The sequence below is a fragment of the Gallinula chloropus genome, assembly GCF_964237585.1.
Source record: "Gallinula chloropus genome assembly, chromosome: 2".
Classification (NCBI taxonomy): Eukaryota; Metazoa; Chordata; class Aves; order Gruiformes; family Rallidae; genus Gallinula; species Gallinula chloropus.
In genome coordinates, this window is record NC_140086.1 from 101,870,465 (window position 1) to 101,894,129 (window position 23,665).

General features: G+C 39.4%; 1 protein-coding gene across 1 annotated transcript in view; it reads right to left on the reverse strand.

Moving 5' to 3' along the window:
• Positions 1–8,155: 8,155 nt before the first annotated feature.
• NFX1 (nuclear transcription factor, X-box binding 1) overlaps positions 8,156–23,665 on the reverse strand; it is a gene marked incomplete at both ends in the record, with an annotated part of 65,007 nt that continues 49,497 nt past the window's right edge. Inside the window, 6 exons of the mRNA XM_084260033.1 lie at positions 8,156–8,231; positions 9,674–9,775; positions 13,646–13,791; positions 17,609–17,675; positions 19,702–19,800; positions 20,173–20,214. Coding sequence (XP_084116159.1) covers positions 8,156–8,231; positions 9,674–9,775; positions 13,646–13,791; positions 17,609–17,675; positions 19,702–19,800; positions 20,173–20,214 — 532 coding nt within the window. The remainder of the gene's footprint in view (positions 8,232–9,673; positions 9,776–13,645; positions 13,792–17,608; positions 17,676–19,701; positions 19,801–20,172; positions 20,215–23,665) is intronic.

Below are 23,665 nucleotides of genomic sequence, written 5' to 3' on the forward strand. Positions count from 1 at the left end.
GGACACTTCTGCCCTAGCAGGACACATGTCCACTTCTGCCCAGCAGACTCAGAAGAACAGTTTGCACTTGCAGGACCTGTGATTGCTGTAGCACTCTCTAGCAAGGTGCTCATAGTACTGCAGAAATTCTTTAGTTTTACTAATTAGAAGTCTTTGTTGTAAGTTTTCTGTTTCGCTGGGCCAGGTCATCTGCAGCATCAGTACTTTTACACCCTCCACCTTGCCTGCTGCTCCTCCAGGGTCTTCAGCTATGCAAATCCCCCACTGGCTTTTCTTTGTTGGTACCTTGATCTTTCAGCCGTAGCCGTGGTCTCTATTCCATGCGTCCACAGGCTGAATCCCAAAGCCTGGGTCTTGCAGCTTCCACAGTAACCACAGTCTAACTGTACCATCTACTTCATTCTTAGTCTTCTGCTGTTCCTTTGCAACATTAACCTAAGGATGAGGAAACACAAGCATCCAACCCAACCGTTGTTAGTCTTACAAGTTCCTGTAAGCCCCCCCACAGCTGCGGGCAAAGGGTGCTTCTCAACAACACATCCACAAGTCCTTGAGGAGGACTTACCTCGAAATTCGATTCCCAGCCCCAGCTCACGTGGCCTCTTGCAAAAAGCCCTTCAGGCTCAGGCTGTGAACTAGCAGTTCCTAAGGACTTCTGTGCAGCAAACAGTTCTGCGGCAGCCCGGGGCTTTTTCAGCCCCGAGGAAGCCCAGACCACGGCAGTAACCACGCGTTACTCCACCTAGCGTTACTACTCTTAGCAACCAACTAAAGCATTTTGCAGGACTGGCAGTTGAGTGCAACTGTCTCTCTCATTCCAGTACTAGGAGAGAAATTTGTCACCAGGCTCCCCGTGCATTCAAACCATACAGCTGTCTTCCAGGAGGAACCTGCTGCCCTGTACATGTCAGAAGTCCAGCCACAACCCTACTATGCTGTGCAATGAACAGAAAGTCGTTAGGACAACGCGTGACATGAGCAGTCTTTTGAATGTGCTCACTTGCACTGGGCTCATCTGCTTTGAAGACTGCACAAGCTGTAGAGCAATCACCATGCCTGGCCTTAAAACTTGAACCTCAATGGATTAAAAGCACATGGGGTTTACCAGCAGCATCCAAGATGCTAAATTAATGTATTTTATAAGCCATGTTCTACAACCACAGAAACATATCACCAAAGATGCTGAGCCAAAGAAACAGTAGCTCTCAGAACATAATGGAGAACCTATTCCATCATCTCTGGCTGCTCTGAGAGAAGAGAATGGAATTTACACCTAGAGCCAGAGGACAAGTGGTGATTGACCAGAATTCATTAGTCCCTTTAACACTTAAGGATGAGCAAAACTTCTCCTCCTCCTAAGTGACAAGTTGTCATAGTGGTCTGGGTTTATTTCTTACCCCTTCATAGGTGGTAACTCCATGTTACTACGGGGCAACCTGTCCACCTTAAAACCAGGAAGCCATCTGGTACTTAACAAGCGTATCACGCGCATCTCCTGGGCTAATCTGTTAGAACTCAGTGCAAAGTGAACTTTCCAGATCTCCTGAGTCTTCTGTGTGTCAGTGCTCCCACCCACTCCTCTGTGATTTCTCACCCTTTAAATCAGGCCAAACTCTTGCATGAGGGTCCACTCCACATTTGGGAGGGTTGGGGAGAGTGGCTTCACCAGTGCTGCTTTTTGAAAGTGTTACAAACATCACATAAAGAGCTCATTGCCCGCACCATGCAAAACTTCACCTGTGAGCTTTGATATAATCATGAACTAGGTGGGCATAACCCACCTTTTTCCCATTTGATCCATCTGCAGTTGTCAGCTCACGTTTCCTTTATATGCCATTCTTATGTCAAGCACTTTTGCCCCTCAGTGTGCCACTGGAATGGCCTGGCCATGCCTTCCAAATGCTGGGGGCAGCTCCATTTGTTTTCGAAGAGCACTGCTGGTTGCTGCCAAGGTTGCAATATACTTAGGAATACTGTGAGTACGTGTTCATCTGCTGCTGTCTTCCCCCACCCCTGTGAGACTCTTTTCCACCCATGCCTTATTCCAGAACCTGATTTTCTGTCCTTTTAGCAAAAAATACCTGAGACACCTTGTCTGCATTGCCTATCTGTGGCTTCCCTGAGTATCTCATGACCCTAAGGCTTTCTAGAAGACTTAACACACGTGGGCTGCTGGAGTGCTCACAGTCTCATTTTCTCTCACTTGGTTTCAATTCTCTCTTTTCTCTATTTCCTTTCCTTCCTACAAGAGTTTCAGTAAGAGGCCACAACATCTACCATTATGCTCTCCGAGTTCTGGTTGCTTCTAGCATACATGAAAAGTTTAACCAATTGTTTGGAATCACAAACTTGCTATGACTCCCTGGGCTGTCCAGGTTGGGTCAACCAAACCTGCTGTTTCATAGATGTCTTACGCTTTACCCCATCCTCAGGAAGCCAAGCTCAACAGCACAAGGCAGATGGCTCCAGCTCAGTTTCCAGTGTCATTCACCAACAGTGGTGGATGCATGCTACCTTAGTATTGCCAAGCCTAAAGAAACCCTCCCCATTCCCTTCCAGTGGTCTCCATCTGTTTGTCACCTACAACAAAAGGCTGACAACTGTAACAGAATCTTCCAGCAACTCTGGAATGAAAATTCCCAGTTGTTGCCTGAGTAATGTCTTTTTCTCCTTCCTGCCCAACATGCTTTTCCTGCAACTCCTGTCACAGATTCATATGGGACCACACTCCCACTCTGTATCTAGAATGGCCAAACCCCACATCCTTTAACAATTTCGAAGCTTAGTACTTAGACAGGGGAAAGATTCACTACTGACTTGACTGGGAAACTGAATCTGAACTGAACCATCCAACAGTGATTGGAACCAATGGAATAAATGAGAGAGTTTTCTTTCCTTTATTCTGTGTTGAGCCTGTTTTGCCCGTGACACTAATTGTGGAATGATCTCTCCCTGTCCTTATCCCGACTCCTAAGCCTCTCAATATCTATTTTCTCCCCTGTCCAGCTGAAAAGGGGAGTGATAGATCAACTTCGGTGGGCATCTGGCCTCCAGCCAGGGCTAAACCACCACAACCACCCTCATGGTAAAAGTTATTGTGCATGTATCAAGTCATAATTTCTCAGGTTTCAACTTTTGTCTATTTCATCCTTCAACAGTGTGCACTCTGGCTTTGTCTTCTCTATACCCTCCCATTAGGTACTTCTGAAGAGCAGTAAGATCTCTTAGATTCCTGAGGCTGAACAAATCCAGTGCCTTGAACATCTCCATTTATGTCAACCTCCTGACCAATGTGGTGGTCCTCTGTTTGCATCAGTTCAGTCAGGTCTTTCTTATACTGGACAGCCCACAGCTGGACCCAGTACTACTGAAGTCACCTCAAAAGTGCTGAACAGAGGGGAATAATCAGTTCCCTCCACCTGCTGTCTTCCTGCTTACTAATACACCACAGGACACAGCTAGCTGCCTTTGCCACGAGGATGCACTGCTAACTCACCTTCAATTTGCTGCTCACCAGGCCCCCCTGGCCCCCCCAGGTCTTTTTACACAAAGCTGCTGTATAGAAAATGGGCTCCATCCTGTACAGTAGCATGCCATTATTCTGTTCCAGCTGCATGGGTATGCAAAAATTTAGGCTGAAGACTTAAATATTACTTCTCATAGTCAGGACTGGTAAAAATTGAAGAACCATGGGATAAAAATTTCTCGTTTGGGCTTGTATCAGCTGCTTCTTAGTAAATACACTGCTTGGCTGACAACTAAGAAAGTATAACAGGTAAGATGCAGCACTCCTTAACTGCCTAATACAGTTACCAGAAATACACCTTAAGTAAAAACTCATTAATGAGTTAGTTACAGATACTTCAGTGGCATCAAACCAATACTTGTTAAATCACTGCCTACTTTAGTAGAATATAATTAGAATTGCGTAAGATTTTGATTGAAGCAGAACTACCCTTCCTAAGCAGTCATACGGACACATACTTAATTAGAATCTTTGGCACCTATTTATTTGATGCCAACATACTGAATTTAAACACCAATCAAAATCAGTACTTACCCCAGGAGTTACTGCACTTATTAAAGATTTTAATTAATGGTTCCTGAAACAGCATTACCTCTTCTAATTGAATGGTGGGCAAACAACAATGGAGGAGGAGTTAAAATCATACATTTTATTGCCAAGCAGCATTTAGGCTGACATAGTGAAGTATTTTTCAGATAACCAAAATGAACATTTCTATTCAGTTAATCATCATTTCTCCTGTACTTCTGAATCCCAACATAGTAGTAGACAATCCTCAATCTCCATTTCCTGTGGAGTCCCTCTTTACTTGCTTCATTCTCTTTACAACATCCATTGAAAACCCACTTCAAATTCATGAAATCACACCTCATATTTCTACTTAAGGAAAAGGACTCCCCAAATTTCCATTTAAATCTTTATTGTTTATCTATCTTCCAACTTTGGAATATAAATAAAAAGCTTGCAAACAATTCCAAAGCATTGATCTTTCAAACTTAGGTTTATTTCAGGTTTATAAAGGAAGAAATTTTATACCAGTAACTTGAAAAAAAATCAAGTTAAATGTAAAACGTTCAACAAATAACTTAAGAATAAATGTTTTTGAACAATTTCACTTTGCTCATTTCATTATGTGGCAGATATTGTACAAAACTGCCACAGAAACAGTGGTATTGAAGTCTACTATGCATTTTACACAATTTTAGGTTAAACCCAAGCACTGAATATTCAGAGCACTTTAGACATGTTAAACAATATAGATATGCAATAGCAAATCCCAAATACCAAAGTATCTGCCTATTTTATACACAACTTTAAAAGCACTTAATGAAGTTGCATGAATTCCAACTGACATCACATAATTCATTTCAAGAGATGCTTATTGCAGAGTGCTTTTTTTAAAATAAATTTACAATAAACAATATTATTCTTAGGGCTGTGGAACATGACTAGCATATTGAAGCCTAAGTCTTGGTTCCAGTGATGTCAGTAGGATTTTTGCCACTGAATTCACTGATGCAAAGATTTCTCTCATCCACTCAAGTTTTCTATCAGATATACGATGTAAAGGCCAGCCCAGATTTACAAAATAGCTCTTTAAAAAAATATCTCCATGAGGCACGCGTGCAATATGAAGATCAGTTATCACAGATATTGAAACTACAGCATTTAGTACTATTCCATACGAAAGTTACAGACACAGTGCAGCAAAAGCAAACCAGAACAGAGAGGAGAGCACCACTGTTAAATGCTGCGGAGTTCCTTCTTTAGTTTATGTAACTGTCTTCTGGGAAGAAAGACATCAATACTTTTTTTGGTATGACTTTCCTGGGTAAAAGTATGGTGTAATGTTTCTAACCAAGTTATTAAAATGGATATAAAAATAAATGTTTCTCTACCTGCTTCATAACTCTAGATATGGTCCAGTAGTCATGACTTAGAGATGTGTAATGTACAGATCCATAAGAATCTTGCAACGTTCATGTAGTTAAGAGGTTTAGTGATGAGAATTAGGACTTCCCAATATGAACAGATTAAATAATAATTATTAGTGTCACCTTCAGAACGTGAAGATTACCTGGGTTGTCTTATTAAAAGCAGAGGCAGAATGCTTGACTGCTGAAGTGCACCTCACTAAGATTCACATTTATGTTAAAGCCACCTTCTGATAAAAATGGACAGCAGAGCTACATAGAATGCCATGAAAACATTTTAAAGTTTTCAATTTTGAATCAGAGGTACAAATGTGAAGTTTTAGCTATATTCATGTGAAACATTAATCTGCTTCATCTTTATTCTATTTATCAACTAAATCACTTTGGTTTTCTGGAATTTTTGGTCTACCTACAGTAAACCAACTGCAAGTGCTCCAGTGTATGTGCATCTAACTCTCACCTCGGCAGACACCTGTGCCAGTTCCTGACCAAAACCTACTTTTGCAGTGTAACCACAGACATTCCCCCTAACACATTCTCCCTTTCTTGCTTGAAAATAGTGCTATATAACTTAAGTTTCAAAACCACAATTAGCCTTTGTCTGGCCACACTGAGCTGGCATTGTCTGCAAGCACTGGAATAGATACACTCCTCATAACGAAGGCATTGAAGAAATATAGTCCTGGAAAGATGCTGAGCAACTTACTCCTTCAGCTGAATTTAGCAAAGCTGTAAGCCTTGTAGAATAAAAAAATAATTTTCTGAAGAAATTTAGGGCAGTATAAGATATGGTAATTTATCTGTAATTTCTGTTCATAAAATATTAGACAGAAAACCATTTAAACCACTACATGCAAATTAAAAGCCTGAACACTCTTGAAGGTTGAGAAACCTTTAGTAACTGTTTCACCTGAAGCATACGCATTTCAAATATTTAGAAACATCAAAGACTGTTTATTTTTTTAAATCAGAAATAATAAGCTCATATAAAAATATGCAATTAGTATGTATTTTAATTTCTAAAACATTTTGGGGAACAGATATGGTGTGTGAGTTTGCTGCTCACCCTTGTGTTTCATGAGCTGTTCAAGATTAAGCAGCCACAGAACGCTTCAAAGTTAAGGCTCAGGGTTGTGTGATAACTGTAAGTGAATGGGTAACTGCTTTCCATTTTCTCAGCGACAAATCCTACACTAAACTCACTGAAGTGAGCTGGCTGAAACATCAATCAACAAGAGATGACAAGTCTGCTAGATAGAAGAGTTTATTCAGTATACTAAGCTCCTTTTATAGCAGCAGGCTCTGATGCTCTACAGGGCACTCGCCTCTAGTGCTACATGTAGCAAGCCACAAGGAACAGGAAACAGAGTGCATCAGTGTCAGTCACTCAAGTTATGAGTTCAAAAACCATTCCCCTCAAATGACAGGTACTACTCAAATTTAGAGCTGTGCTACCTCCTCTGGGACCTCTATGCCATTCCTACAATCTCCTCTCCCAGAGGACAATTCACATTAACTAGTCATGTGGAAACAAATCAGTCTGAGACACCACTTCGGTGTCTTTCACTGTCACCATCATCCTATTTTGTTTACAGCATTTACCATAAACCAAAGACCTTTCATTGCCAGTCAGTTTAAACAGATGGTCCTATAAATTTTACAAATATTGTTCCAAATTCAGAAGATACAGAAACCAAACTTAACACAGTCACCTTCAGCTTGCACAGTACAGAAAAATATTATAAAACCCCAATAAAATCATGCAAAAAAACCAAACCGAGAAGACCATCAAGAGAAAATATCTAAATACAAATAAAGTGAAACAAATATCAACATAATATATAAAGTCTGATTTTGTTCAAGGTCTTGAATAGAAAAGTATTCATAAATTTTATTGTGCTAGTTTTTTTTGGGGGGGGCGCCTTTTTGGTGTTTGGGGGGTTTTGTGGGGTTGTTTAGTTTGTTGGGTTTTTTGGGTTTTTTTTGTTTGTTTGTTTTGTTTGGTTTTTTGGTTTCTTTTTTTCTTTTTTTTTTCTTTTTTTTTTCCCTTTTACACACATCATATTCGAGATAAAGCAAAATAAGTCTTCGTTCCCCACCTTCCCCAAATCCTGGTTCTTCAGGTACCAGAAGTAGTCTGTGCTCTTAATGGGCATTTAGTGTATGTATTTATACTTAGACTAAATATTTATTTCCTTCCATGTAGAACAATAACTCAAACTCCCAAATTTACCACGTTAACACAAAAGTGAATTAATAAAATATGAAAACATTTTAAGAATACTCCCATGAGTTTCTGACACAGATTATTTCTGGTCCATTTTAAATTGTGTGAAATCCGTCACAACAAACAGTTGAGATTTATTGTTGTTTTTACAACCCTCCAAAACATATTTGATTACCAGTTCTCTCACTTTAAAGGTGTCAGTGGAAAACTGCATAATTCTGACAGCACATTAAATAAAAAAATTGCACCAAACCCAGGTTTAATAAGCTTTACTACTGTGAAGAATTATGCAGTTATGCAAACTGTAAAAATGCGTAAGTTTTTGAAGTATCACAATCAATTTTACATGTTAAATCATGAGTATGCCAAACAACCAATCATTTGACAGGTAACAAAAAGCTCCTGAAAAAAACCCAACTTAGTATCTTCACCTCTAAGCTTCTGTATCATAACTCTACATCAAGCACTTCAGTCCTGGACATCAAAGTAGTCAATTACCGGCTCTTCTTTTAATGGTTTGGATAAACCACTGTTTCCACTACTCCTGAAAATACAAGAATATTAGATTTTACTCAACTCTGCAAGAAACAAGATACAAAGTACACTTAAATGTACTTTAAATGGCATGTATTTCTTAATTATGTTTCAATGGAACTACTTTAATGCTCCAGAAGTCTTTAACTGATTTTTGGGAAAAAAAGTATATATATTTACCTAAATTATAGTACATAATATGCTTTTTTCAATTACTGTACATCAATGTGTGGCTGAATTGATCCAATTTGTTGTGGGGTTTTACCAGAAAAATACCATTTAGGGCTAGTATTTATTACAAAAATGATACTGTGCTGAACACTAGGTGTTCAACATGCCTTTTTAAAAGGCAGCATGAAGAAATACTGAAGTGAGTTCATGATCAAACCTGTTAGCTTTCAAAAGCACAAGTAACAAAAAATACATAGCAATACCCAATTCAAACAGTGTAGATTTTTTCCCCATAAAACAGTATGAAATTTTCCAGAAGGTTTTGTAGAATTAAGCACCTCTAAAGAATTTTGACTTTTAGTAATTAAAAATAAATTGCTAAAGCCCTTTTCTAATTTAATTTTGCCACATAACTCTCATTTTGGTCACTGAAGACAGTATTCCCAAAGAAGTAAAGATCAAAAACCTTTTTAAAATTCACACCGAGTCACACTGTAAGCAGTCATTTCAGATCTGTGTTTTGCTCTAGATGTTTAGTTCTGAAACAATTTAAGTTTCCTCAGAACAGTCTACTTTGTATTTCAGAAGCACCTTGAAAACCCAATAGCTACTGCAAGAGTTACTTCAAAATTAAGCTGTCCCTTTCTGCAAATGCTGCTCTGCAGAACATAATTTCAAATGCTGATTTGGAAATAATTTGTTGGGAAAAAGGTCCAAAAGGAAACATGAACAAAGAATAAGCCAGCCATTAAAATAATCTGTAACTAGAAAATGACTATAGGTACTTGACACTGGTAAGTCATACAAAGTAAACACTGCTTATTAGAGTCTTCACCAAGAAGCCTTATGTAACCCATCTTCAGTAGTTTTCACTGTCTGAATAAAATGGCAGAGCACCTGTAGCCACCTATCTTGTCATATCTACACAAGAAAAATACATTTTTCCCAAAATAATTTTATGCCAGTAAGACATTACTCTCCTCAAAGAACAATTAAAGGTTAAAAAAAAAAAACAAACACAACAAACCTTTATTTAAAAAAAACCCCAAACCCTCCATTATAGTTGTTGTATTACTGCTCCTATACCACACAGTCAATACTAAATTTTTCTTAGCATTTCATTTTAGATTTACTTCTGTGGAAAGAAAATCTTAGGGCTTAGTGTCAAAGCTCTGTGTGAGTTGGGAAAACTAAGAAACAGGAAGTTGAAGCTCAGGAACACTCTTCTCAGGAAATTCAGCATAAAACTGAAGAATACTCATTTATAAATAAATTTCTTACTTATCTGCTTGTTTGTAGTGAGGAATAGGAGGTGGAGGCCTGCTCTGCATTTCTTTATCTAGCACCGAAGTTAAGGTATTACTTGGACAAATGGATTTCCCTCTAGAGAAATAAAATAAAGGTTATTTAATTCAACAGGAAATTAAATTCATTAAGAAGTTAGGGCCAAAGAGTTATAAGTAGCAGTTCTGATGTCAGTTCATACTTGTATACTTAAATCACCTATTCAAATAGTTAATTTTCCAACCACAGGCACCAACAATGTGCAAAGTCCATTTTCATCACGAAGAACAAGATACCTAGTAGTCTAAATGTCTTTCAATCTCTATCTACAGAAGCAGCAGCAATTTACTAGATTTGAGTGTTGGTGCCCAGATGCCTGCCCTTCTGCATGCAAAGAGCACAATTACTTTCTACTGTGAAGGGCACAACATGATCAACTGTTAAGATAAAAAAAATGCAAAACCTGTAGTCTAGGGCAACTCATACCTGTTCAGAACAGAAGCAACAATTTAATAGTTTAACCCATCATCATGTAAACACAGTTAACTGCATATTCACAACGTTCTGTAATGTTTTGGAAACATGTTCTTAAACTCTGGCATTAAGTCACATTAGACTTGTTTATCACTCTGCACTCAAAATAGCCCTGCTAAGTGGCATTCTCCCAGGAACCATGCAACAACACTGCCTCTTCCTTGTCAGCTAGCCCAGGTATGCAGGATCAGAAAAATAACAATAAGCATTAGGGAGAAAAACCCCTAAAATCTCTTCCTGTCCTCCACAGCATTTACAATCAGCTATGCGATCATGACCACACCACCAAGCATCCCACTTTTGCTTGTCCCATGGGCAGTGCAAGGGCCATCCTGCAGGCATGGTGCAGGGCAGTATTTTCTCCAATACAGGATGACAGTGTACATTAGCATGTACATTGGCTGTGAATCACACTCAACTTCAGTATGGCAAGCATGCCTAAAGGCTGCACCGACTGGAGAAAGAGGAAAGATATAAACAAACAAACACAAAAGGAAAAAAATACACCTAGAAAGATTTTTTCCAAAAAGGCATCTAATAAAAAAAAAATCCAAATAATTACCAAACACACTGTATCTTTTTAAGACAGCCTCCATGGCCTATTGATTTCCTATAAATTTATGTGACAATTTCAAGAGTGAGCTTGCTTTATTTCAACTTCCACTCACTGTTATAACTGCAATACTGAAAAACTTTCAGGATCATCATCTTTTCCATTGACAGTTTTTTTCATCTTTAAGCTTAATTAAAATTCTTCAACTTTGTAAAGGTCAATTTCTTAACTTTCTTGCCCTTTCCTGGAACCTATGCTACTGACATTTTAAGACCAAAAAACTTCTGGTACACTAAACTAGATTGCTTTAATACTACTACCTGAATGGTTTCTCTATTGAATTTTAGAAACACCTGGAAGAAAGCCAAACAACTGAATTCAACTAAATTGGTGGACAATGCAAAACATCCCATGATTAGTTAATTGCCAGAAAGCAGGAAGACAGCAGAGCCTTACTTCTTGCTAAAGTAAATTACAGTTACCTATTAGCAGTTGTAATAGAACTGTTGGGAGACAGAGCCAACAGGCTCATCAAGTACTGTGGACATTTTGATATGAAAGTTGCCATTCTTTATTCTATTAACTTATCCTCAAAATAAAGACAAAAGACAACTTCCTGCCCCAGGCAAAAAGATGAGATGACAATGTTTTAGCAGCAACCCGAGGAAACGCACAGAGAACATAAGGATGGTATATATAAGGCACTGGTAGTGCTGACAGGATGGCCAGTTGTATGAAACTGGACTGTGGAAATCAGAGCTCAAACTTCCTCTCTTCAAGACTGGAAGTTGTATTTTCATAACTCTAGGACGGATCAGCATTGATCTGTTTTGGTATGTACTACTACAAAATTCTTTGCCACTGATCTGTCCAGAACTGACTCCATGTAGCCCTGCAAAAATGAACAATCAGTTTTCAGACAGAGCAGGTTTTGCAAAAAGCTAAAACAGTTTGGGTGGAATAATTAAGCAAGTGGATTTCATCAATTTCTGGGTAGACTAGACCTCATGTATCCTGCATAAACTGTAGGAGGCAACACATAGTATTCTCTGGGCTAACATCATCAAGACTGAAGGAAAAATAACAAAGAGATGTTGCTCTCTTCTGTAGCAGGACTGCTGTTAAAAGCTCTCTGGCTAGTGACCTGTAACATTATTTGTGTTTATATCACTTTAAAAGCGTTAAAGGTACAGATATAGTCACTGGAAAAGGCTTTTGTGATCGCAAAGGAGGTTCGGAGAAAGTTCTCTTTTCCCTCTTAGCAGAGCACAAAATTCCTAGTGGGGAAAGGTAGAATGAAAATCCTTCACGTGACGGAGTACCTTCAAGAAGTCATCAGAACTTCTATCAAATCAGAAGCAAAGTTATTCCAGATACCAGAAAGGCTTCAGAGACAGTTAACCTAATAACCTGCATCCGGAGATGAAGTACTGAAATGTGTCCAGAAAAACTTCAAGAACACAAGGAATTATTTCCTCAGAGCATCTAACTTCCTTTCAACTCTACCACTGGGATGTACAGTTTTTGCCATCTGTGATGCAACTGCAATGATCTCATATGGGTGTTGCATGTAGTTACAGGGGTTTTTATTTCTTTACATCTTTGTTCTGCTGGTCTTGCATAGCCTGCAGCTAGGTAACCACTCTTGAACTGTCTCCAGATTGATGTCATTAAAAGGAAACAAATTTGTATGGTGAAGAGCGATAGCGCATGAGACTGTAACAGGACACAGTTTTCTCAGTGAAACCAATGTGCAGGGACCCCATCACCTTCCTGAAAATTCCCCTTGTTTGTAAGGAGATGCTGACCCTACTGGACTCCCTGGAGTGAACAGCTTCCTGTAAGGCAGGTCTTACAGTGGTGACTGTTCTCAAAAACACATCCAGGATGTCTCAAGTTCATACAAGCTGCTTAAGCACTGGCCACTACACAGACACCCCTTACAGGCTCTGGCATCCAGAGTTATTCATAGTAGTAAGAAATTCATTTGTGTAAGACTTCAAGAAACCACTGATAGGTAAAGTTGTGCACATGTCAACTTGGAGAGGAAAGGGTTCCCCCCTTTTCAGCATACCCATATGGACATTACCTTTGAAGTCAGTTCAGAAGTAATCTGGTATCACAATTGCTCAAAAGATGGTAACTGCAGAGATGGCCAACATGAAAGCACAGGGAAGGGCACTTGCAAGTATTCTCTCAGGGTCTTATGCTTGAAACAGCACCAGAACTGCAGTTCAGATCAATCTTGACACTCAATACTGGAAATGCTCTGAATGACAGTGGCAGTGCTGTACATCAGTCATTCTAATGCAGCTAATCTGACAACTCTTACTCCTGTGGAATGATGATGGGAGCAGGGGCTGAGATCTACAGTAGTTGCTCCTAACTATCTAGAATAGGGAGAAGGCTGGCTGGAGTAAGACTTTTTAGCACCAAGGAGATTTCTTCACACCTCTAACCTGTATGACTACATTACCACTTCAATGACACAGCGGGGAGTGTGAAGAGGAGAAATGGTCTCTCTGCCTAGCATAATTTTGAATTGTTTAAACTCAGAGAAGTCCATAACATGGAGAATGCTGAGAACAGGATGAAACAAAATTAATCAAACCATTTGAACTTTCTGGTGACTACTAGCCCCTGGAACTTGAGCTATTACTTGTTTCAGGCTTCAACGCTTTTACATCTTGAAGACATGGTAAATGAAAAAGCAATAGAAAGCAGCACTGACATAAACATTTCCATGCAGCTGAAGTATATTCTTAATAGACCACTACGTGTTTCATATTGCAATGTAAACAGACTCATTCAAGTAAGTGATAGAGACATCAAATTATTTAAAGTATAGTTAGCAGCTTTGAAAGCAACACTGAATCACGTACTTCACTGCAGTGATAACAACATTGCGCTTGGGCTCGTTGTCGTAGCTCACGCTTTCAATGCCGTACACCTGAGCTAGCTCATGGATGATTCTGCGGTGATCTCTGTTCATTGGTGGGTAGCAATGGCTCTTCTTGGTGTGCTTGCCCTGAAGTCAAGTGAAAAGGTTGGGGGGGGGAAAAATTGGTGACAAAAAGGTAAAGTTTTCCGGGGTGGGGGAGGGATGTGGGGGGCAAAGAAGCAAAAAGACAAAACAAACCAACCAAAAAAAATAAAACACTTCTACCTCTAAAATGTTGGTAATACAGAGTTAGTACCACAATGTGCTCATCTTCACTACTGACAGAAAATTGATCTAAAAACATCTATTTCCCCAAAAATTAAACACGTTCCCTATTGTTTCTGTCACTTCACATTATACACACACCTATCAAGTTTGAAACACAAATCCTGAATGTACTGAACGCATCCATTCTACTTTTACATCTAGAAGAAGCAGAATAAATTGATTTTTTTTCCTGAATTTTTCTTTTTCAGATTAATATGCCAGTTTTGAATCAGATCTAATTTCATTTTTTAGACTGCTTTTGCAATGCAAATAGTGCCGATAGCTACAAAGGTGTCAGATTTATCACTTTCCTCTACCAAATAAGCTATTTATTTGTAAAATTTTCCATGTAATGGCATCAATAGGGTTTTTTATTAAATAAAAAGAAAATAGTAGTTTTAATTTCAGTTAACAAAGACTGACAATGTTCATTTTGACACAGATGCTGTATAAATGGTAAAAGAACAAGCAAAACCACAGGGCCCTATAAGCCCTGTCCTAATGTGATGAGTGACTTTGTAGAAGAAAAAGCAGATGAGAATGAGAGACTCAGTGCTGCAGGGATTCAAAATAGTGCTTCAACCTTTACCTTGGTTGTCCCACTCTTATAATCTTTGAGAAGACTGTAGAGAATGGGGTAGGAACCAAATGACTAAATTGTTGCAATTATGTTAAAAAACAAATAAACAAAAAACCCTCCAAACCAACACCAAAAACAAACAACAAAAAACAATCACCCAAACAACCCAACCCAAAACCTTGGGTTGGTCAACTACTTCAAAGCCAGGGGGAAAATAATACAGCAAGGCTTTTTTGAAGCTATTTTCAGGTACAGGATGAAGGTCCCTAGGAGCCACCAATGTCGATTTACAAAAGGTCAGTCATGCAAATTAAAGATCACATGTAATACAGCAAGGTCTACATCAGAGGTACCCTGTAGCTGCCCTGTAAATAGAGTCGTTAATATGCATCTCCTCTTGGATTGTAAAATCGCTGTATGACCAGAAATTGTTGGTCAATCATTTCCATAAATCTTCAGGGTAATCACATACTGTCAGGATATAATTTTTACTTAGCAATTAGCAGTAATGAACCTCCTGCCACCTATCACAACATTTCCAGCATATAGACAAGCATTTGAATGAAGAAAACTCTACAGATTCTGTACCTATTTATGGTGACTAGTAACATTTGCTTTAGGGTGCTGATGGTTCCACGCTCAGAAAAACATCTGTAGCTGGATGATACAGATGTTTCCTGTCTTGTCTGCTTATGTATATAAATGATGGTAGCTCTGCTATGCTAGATGAGTACATACTGACGTGGATGATGTGTGACTCTTCAGTCTGGAGGAGAGAAGGCTCAGAGGTGATGTTATCTATGTCTATAAATCCCAGAAGGAAGTGTGTAAAGAAAATAGAGCCAGACTCTTTCCCGCTGTGCCTAGTGACACGAGAGGAGTCAACAGGGCCAAATGCAAACACAGGAATTTCCCTCTGAACACTGGGAAACAGTCTTACTACTGTGAGGGTGACTGAATACTGGCACAGATTGCCCTGGGAGGTGTAAGGATCATCAGGCTCAGGAGTTTGAAGACAGGTTTCGGTGATGTCTAGTGCACCAGGCAACTCATGGGGGTTGTCAGCCTTAGATTGCCTTGAGGCCTCATCTCTGCAGCGACAACCCACAGGGAGTTTTGTAGATAGCTCAAACCTGAGCTGTCCTGTAAGCTGAGAGTAACCAGGGCACTGTTGCATAATTCAAAGAACTGAAACCAGGGTTGAGCCTTGAATTCCTTCAACAAACAATATGCTCTGAATATCCCAATAAAACCACTACTCAGATGCCTAAAAGCAAAGGTAAACTGGAGGGTTCTCATTTGGTTTCATCTGGACCCAAACAATGCTAAGATATGCAAAAGATAAAGCATAGAGAAGTGAGCCTCAGTCATGAATAAACAAAGATAAAGGGGAACACTGCTAATGACAAACATCTGGAAGGTGGTATAGACCACTCAAGCACAGTCCTGCCACTGTCCCGTAGATTCAGGAATAAAAAGCCTAAGATTTGGGCTGGGAATTGCGAGTCACTTCAACTACAGAGCTGGGAGGTGAGAAGATCCTTCCCCCTTGGCCAGCACGCTGGCTAAGGTAACGTATGGAGAGCCATTGCCTGAAGAGGTAAGTGGATATTTGATGTGCTTAAAAGTCTGTAGTTGCAAGTGATTGACTAACACGTATTTAGTGTGCTTGTGAGCTGGGATAGTGCATTTTCATGAGTCTGCTGTGGCTCTACAAGTGAATTTTGGGGACTGCCTGCAGGCAGTGAGTTGTGTGACTGTTGTGGTGCAACAGTGCATTTCATGAATCCCTTGTGGCTGCAATAGTGCATTTTGTGAATCTCTCATGGTTCCACTATATTTATAAACAATGTGAATAACACAGACATAGAATGGTTATCTGTTTTAAACAGAAAACCGGTAACTGGGAATCTAAACATTTCAAGAAGGAATTTGACAGTCTTCTGAAAGTTAATATGTAACTAAATATCCCCTTTTTAGGAACAGAATATTGAGATTGTTCTCAGGGAACTATTGGGTTTTCCTACAGAAGACTTCATGAACGAAGTATGAATTCTCTGTATTTCAATTATACTATATAGATACCAAGGGGGAAAAAAAAAAAAGTATTCGTAAAACAAGATAACCACAAGCAACACAACACTGAACAAAAGATTTTTAGGTGACAACTGCTCTATGTGTCTATTACCAAGTGTCTGAAGTTCGAGGGGCCTAAACATAATAAACACAGATGGCCTCAATTTAGACTTTTATTCCAATGTGGGAAACAACAGGCAAAGATATTAGATAGGTGGAGAAGTACAAAGACTGTTTAAGGAACAACATACCCAGAAAAAGGAGGAATAAAATTAACTGTCCTCAGGGGGTAGAGGGAAGGAAATGAATGTTTTCTACAGAACGTTAACGCTTTCTTGAGCTAAGTGGTATGGTTCACACTGTCCTCTGAGCAAGATATTCCAGGTCAGGCACAGTGTAGCAGCAAGCCAGGAATACGTTAACCTGACAGGCCTGAAGACAGAATTCTACTTTCACTGAAAAATTATGATTGTATCTGTGGTACCAATCCCTCTAGGTATACTGGAGACCACAAAATAAGCGTGGCTGAATTTTAATCTCTTTACAGAAGGAGGATGACTACCTAGTGCACTGGCAAATGCAGGATGGTATCCACAAACTTGTGAATAAGTTCCACTACAGGGATGAAAGAACCCCGGCCTTCATCCTCCAATTCTGAACCTTTAAACACCATCTTTGATGATCAATACTTTATAAATGGAGATCCAAAAATTCATGTTAATCCATTGATGCATGAAAGCTTAGCTTAGCGTTTGTTGGAAACTTTTAGCAAGTTTGGCTGTCACCAAAATGATCCTGAACTAGTATGTCTTCTAAAAATGTTTCTACATTTACAACTAAAAAAGTACACTATTGTAGCTTAAATATATCTAGTGACAATTCATAACTATAAGTACTAATAAAGTTTAGAAACATCAAACTCCCTCCAAACTAAAGAAACTGTTTCTTATAATACATCATACAGAATATTTGAATACTGACCTTATTCACAGCTTCCACAAGCATTCTCATTTCCTTCTCAATGTCACTGACAAATTTTAAATCCTTCCTATAAAAACAGAATTCTAGGTAAATGAGCCAAGGGAGAGCACAAACATACAATACCTTTACCTTTTGTAACATTACTTTCAACAAGAAAAAAAAATAAAGAACTCAATTGCCTGAAGCAGGAGTGAGAGCACGTTTTGATTCATCTATATTACTTTCTTTACATTAAAAAAAAGTGGTATGTCATCAATATTACAAAAATCATTAATTACTTTTCCTTCAACCCTTGGAACCCAATATAAAATTCTATGATACAACTCTACTGTCTGACAATACAATTCTCAATTTTCAAAAAGATAATGTAGATATAAAAGTTTACATTTCAGTGGTTTTTAATTACTTGTCATTAAGGCAATTCACTTAATCATGTATAATCATGTATTCTAATTAAGACACAAAAATGGGGATCAGGTAAATAGAGGTTTTTGCCAAGGCAGAAAAGCGTCTTGCCTTTGGTCTTCAAATCATCTAGTATAACAAATGAACACCAACACAATAAGCATAGGGCTCTGTCCAAGGAAACCAAATTTTCTTGATGTATTAAGGATATTTTTACAATTTTTTTTTAACCTTGCTTAACCATAGGCAAAGTCTTTCAGATAAAGGTGAGTTTTGAGCTTTGTTCTTAAACAGGTAAACTAACTCCAAAATTAAGGTTATTTGTTAAGGCACCATCCCCATGGAGGGGAAATCCTACCTGAAAATTTCACTTCTCAAAGCTGGTTATTAGTAAATAACCTTCAAAAATATGGACAGGGCTGGGGGCAGGTGGCAGCGGGAGCAGAATCAACTGACCAAGATAATTTTGTTTCCATGTAGGAAACGATGAGACAGATTGGAGTAGAGTTTCCTAGTTCATCATTAGTCAAGAAACTAATTTCATGGGCAACACCTAACATCCCTCTCTGAAGAGCAGAACCAGGACTTTACTCCCTTTTGGTTGTAACATACTACACAATAGCAGAGTTGTGACTATCCATAGGTATGCTCAAAGGTGAGAGAAATGTTTTGTGTGAACTTTGTACCTCCAGAATGTTTCATATAGAACTTCATGGAAGAACAACCCTGAACCCCTGACGATCTGAGTAAACCCCAACCTACAGACTGTTAAGACAGGAACAAAAAAGGGCAGACCAATACTGATGGTGAAAGAGAGAGAGTGAACAATTGCTTTTTCTTTGGAATCATCAAGAAGATATTGATGGAGCATAATTTGGGTTGAGAAATTAAGGAAAGAGTGGACTTTAGTATTTCTTAATCTGAAAGTTTCCTTTGCATGTGGCACCTTAAACAAACAACTGAATTACCCAGAGAATTCTGGATGCATCTGTGACCAGCTGAGGCAGTACAGCAGGAACATGCATCTTCTGGATCTACATGTTCAGAGTGACAAATAGTACTTCAGGCTGTTTACTTCTCTGCCACTAAGGCTGATGTTGCACAAGTATGATTTTCTTCACAAACTTCCCTCTTAGATCACCAGATGAAACAATGAAGAAAAAGGAAAGTTTCTTTCTTTTCAACAGTGTGCAGTCTTTCCCAGTTTGGGAGCAAAACTCATCAGAAACCTCCTGACATAAGGAGAGGGGAACATCAAGTCAACATGCAAGGAAGTACACTTTATTCCTAGCTATACAGAAGCATGAACCCATACTTCACAGAAGGGCAAAAAGAAGGCTACAGTTACAAGAAGCACTGAGATGGGGTTGGTTATGTACAAAAGCAATGGAGATGCGAGAAGTACAGGTACTGATTCATCATTAGAAGAATGGCTGAAAATTATGCTCTCATTCTAAATCTGGTCCTGTTACAAAACAAAGCAACCTGCCAGGCACTTTTTACTTCTCAGGTTCTCATTTTGGAGGTCTTGAGAAGTGCATATCACCTCCTTGGCCTCAATTATCACCAACTGCCAATGCTGAAGAGTAAACACCAGCATTTTTACAAGAGTAACTACTAGTTCTGCATTTCCCATCTTGCTCTCGACACTCTTTACCTATGGCACACATCATCATTAGAATATATACCTTGCATCTTCCTTTAAAAGGTCACTGTACTTTGGTCCAGAAGAACGGATGTTAAAAGGATCAGAATTATCATCTATTTCAAGAGCCTCAGCAAGACGCCTAAATTTGGTGGTAAAAAGAAAAAACCACAACGTAAGGAAAACACAAATACAGAAACACATTCACTGCTCCTCCTCACCCCCCGCCACGGCCTCTCAAACATGTTGTCACCGAAGAGTAAAGAAATGGATAATTAATAAAGATGAACCACTTGCAACGATGTAGTCTGCACATTTGAAACTACTCGTTCAGGGCTTTTCACTAGAATATTCTAGGAAGATCTCAGATCACTCAGCATAGATCTGTATATAACAGGAATTATTTCCACATCTATCATTTCTCTAGGTAATACAGGAGAGGAATTTTTTTTCCATACCACATTGACTTTCTGAACCTGGACTACTTCTGAAAAAAAGCAAGTTCATTGCCTACCTGTTCCTCTGAAGAGCTAAGCATTCTTCATCACACTGCAACCTGAATTATGGAAGAAAAACACAATTAGAATCGTTGCTGCTACTCATACTTTTCAAACTGCCTGAAGTAGTAAAAAGCGTGAGAACTATTTATTGTATTAGGTCAGGTAACAGAACTAAAACAAACAACAGAGACCTTTGAGCACACGAGCCCTTCTCCAGGTCTCAAACAGACACTGCAATTATTCAAGCCATATAGAAGCTGAGAAAAGCAGCTTATGAATTATTATATTTTATTATAATGGCAGATTAAATCATTTGAGGAAAAAAATGTATTCGATATCAGCATTGGTGGGTTGCTAGGAGGGATGGGAAATCTGCAAAGGAAAATGCGACAAGATTACTTAGTCCTATACATCAGGTACAATTACAAGCTAGGGAAACCAGGAGACTTAGCAATGTATATGGAAAATTATGATGCACCATAAAAATGAGTATTTCAACTGCCCATAATTTTGAGTGCCAGTAGACTTATGAATTTAAGTTTTAGGTCTCACCTTTGAAAGGTCTTTTATATTTTAAGGGATTAAAGCATCAGAAAAGTACCAACAGTTCTCCCAAATTTCACAGTGGCCGTTACAAACTTCTGCCCCTTAGACTGCATAAATGAGTTGATTCTGTTGATAATAGTTCCTTGATTTTAAACAAATACCTTTTACTGGGGAAAGTGTTTTGATTAATTACATGTATTATACTTGGAGACCGATAGCAATAGGATCCAGAACTTCTGGTGCTTTTCTCAAAGGAGGCAAAGAGAGAAACATAACTTGTACTCTAAGGCCACTTCAGTGAGTTTAAGCTCAGTAGCTTGAAGAATCATTTTTTCCTCCTCTAGAAAGGGAAGCCAGAAGCTACTCTAGGACTGACCAAATTTGTCACAAAAACAACCCCAAACCTTCATATGGAAATCAAATTATAAAATATCTACAGAGAAACAAAGAAAAGAAATCTCTGCACATTTTGAATAAAATACTCTGCAACTGTAAATGGACAAAAATATTTGTAAGTTATTTTGAAAATAATGGAGTTTGGTAATAAGCTAGAAATAAATATTTTATGTGCCACCTCTTTTCCCCATATGCCAGAATTTGGTAGATAAAGAGAGTGCAGACAGGAGACTATTTCCTTTGTTTGTCCTTGAACAAAGGCTACTTACTACAGTTCTGATATAGCATTAGGAAAGATTTGCACAAAGAAAAGTAATCTGTGCTAACTTCAACTATTCACTGAAAGGGTAGTGTAAGTCTGCCCACACAGAGAGATATGCAGCACAATATTACACATTGCAAAGTCTGGGACACCAAAAGAGACAATGGTATCTAATTCACTCTCCCAGTAAGTGAAAGATTTGTAGCTTCAGAAGCTGAAACAGTCATACCCCACCTCTTCTACCACCCTAGACCCTCATCTTCCCCCAGTTAGTTCTAGTGCTGCGAAATGCTCATATTCTTTAAACAGTGACTCATTATTTGGAGAAGCTAAAGTTGGCTTCATGCTGTTGAGCATATTTGTCTGTCTGGCAATTGTGATACAAATAGGAACAAACTATTTGAGGTTCAATCTGGGTAAAGTAGAAATTATTTTACAGTAGTTCCAGAAACAAAAATTCATTATAGCGTATACTTCTTAATATTCAATTAATTGAAGCAAACACCATAGGCTACTACAGTACTAACACCATGCTCTTAAAATATTGCATGCAATGATGTAGAATGGCAGGGTTTTCTAGCTAAAAACATCATGGAATTTAATTTACTGGCCACTTCTCACCCAAAATCAGATCCCCTTCAGGGACACATCAGACTTCACCATCCTTCTGCATCGCTCACCAAGTACACCTGAGCATCCGAGCAAAAGTAATCCCACAAATCTCTAGAAAGCTTTGCCTGAAGCAGGGCTAACCCACACTGTCTTCCCCAACTCATTCTTCATACACACTATGGGGACTCGAGCTCTTCCTACAGTGCGTGGAAGTTTCAGATGGATTGGGACAGCCCAACTGGCAGACACTCTAGCGTTAACTAAACAGGTGGCCCTTGCTAAATGTGTTTCTCAACATCTGAGGGTCCCACCACCCACTGCTCACAGTGTAGTCTTTAGCAGTCCAGTGTATTGACCAATTTTACCTGAGGGCGGAGTGAAATGGGGGATGTGTGATACACCCATTCAATGCTATGCTCTTTGGCCTGGGTGTCTCTGATGGTATTTCAGAAAGGAGTCCCCTTGTCTGACCCAGCTCTTTCTAGGGTGCCACGTCACCACAGGACTTGCTTTTCAAGGCCCAGGATAGCGTCCTGGCCGGTGGCATGGAACATGGGATCTAGCCATCCAATACTTGCTTCCACCACTGTAAGTACATGGCACTTGCCTTGGTGGGTTTCCAGGAGTGTGACGTAACCCAGCTGCCAGGCCTCCCCATATTTGTGTTTCAGCCAGCAGCCTCTGTACCAGAGAGGCTTTAACCACTGGGCTTCCTGGCAACAGCACATCTCATTCATGGATGACCTGCGAGATAGCATTCGTCATCAAGTCCACAGGCCATACACGTTACAACTTTCCTTAAGGGCGTGGGGAGTCACAAGCCCATCAGAATATCAGTAATTCACCCTTATGTTGTCAATCCAAGTCCACCTGAGCCACTTCAATCCTAGAGCAGCCTGATGCACCTGCTAGTTGTTTTTATGTTCCTCCATGGCCCTACTCTGGTACGTGGGCATTCACCTTGTACTTTTACAATCAGTTTCTCTAGCTAGGCATAAATATCTTGCCAGAATTCAGCAGCCCAGATGGGTTTGCCTCAATGTTGCCAGTTTCTCTGCTTCTGTTGCTGTTACTATCCCCACCAGACATCTGTCAGCATCTATGAGACAGTACAGAGGTAGAACATCAACAACTTTTAACTTCTGGTGGTGTCTAAAGGTAGCTGGATGAATTTCACCTCTCTGAACTCACTTGATTCACACCTTCTCCTTCAGCAGCTTCTGACTTGCTGGGTAAGACTCCATACAGCAGCATTCCACCTTCAGTGTTTTCCCACAATGTGACAGGACTCATCAGTAAACAGGCCATATTGCTTCACATTCTCTGGCCGTTTATTGTATGGTGGGGCTTCTTCAGCACATGTTACCTCCTCTGGTGGTAACACTCCATGTTCTTGGCATGGGCATCTGATCACCTTCCTATTCAAACCCACTGTGTGACCCATGTATACTCCATGTAGCATCAAGATGCACCATGTGTGGTTAATCATCCTCCTTCACTAAGAGAAATGATTTCTTTGTGTATTTCTCCTTCTGTATAGGGGCAACTGATAGTGGTAGAGGTGAGTTTTCTGGCTCAGCTACAGTGTTCTGCCATTGGCATGTGGGTAGCCACAGTGCCTGTTGTGAGGGCTGCAGCACAACAGGAACATACTAGGCTGAACATGCCAAGGGTTTTCAAAATTCTCATGG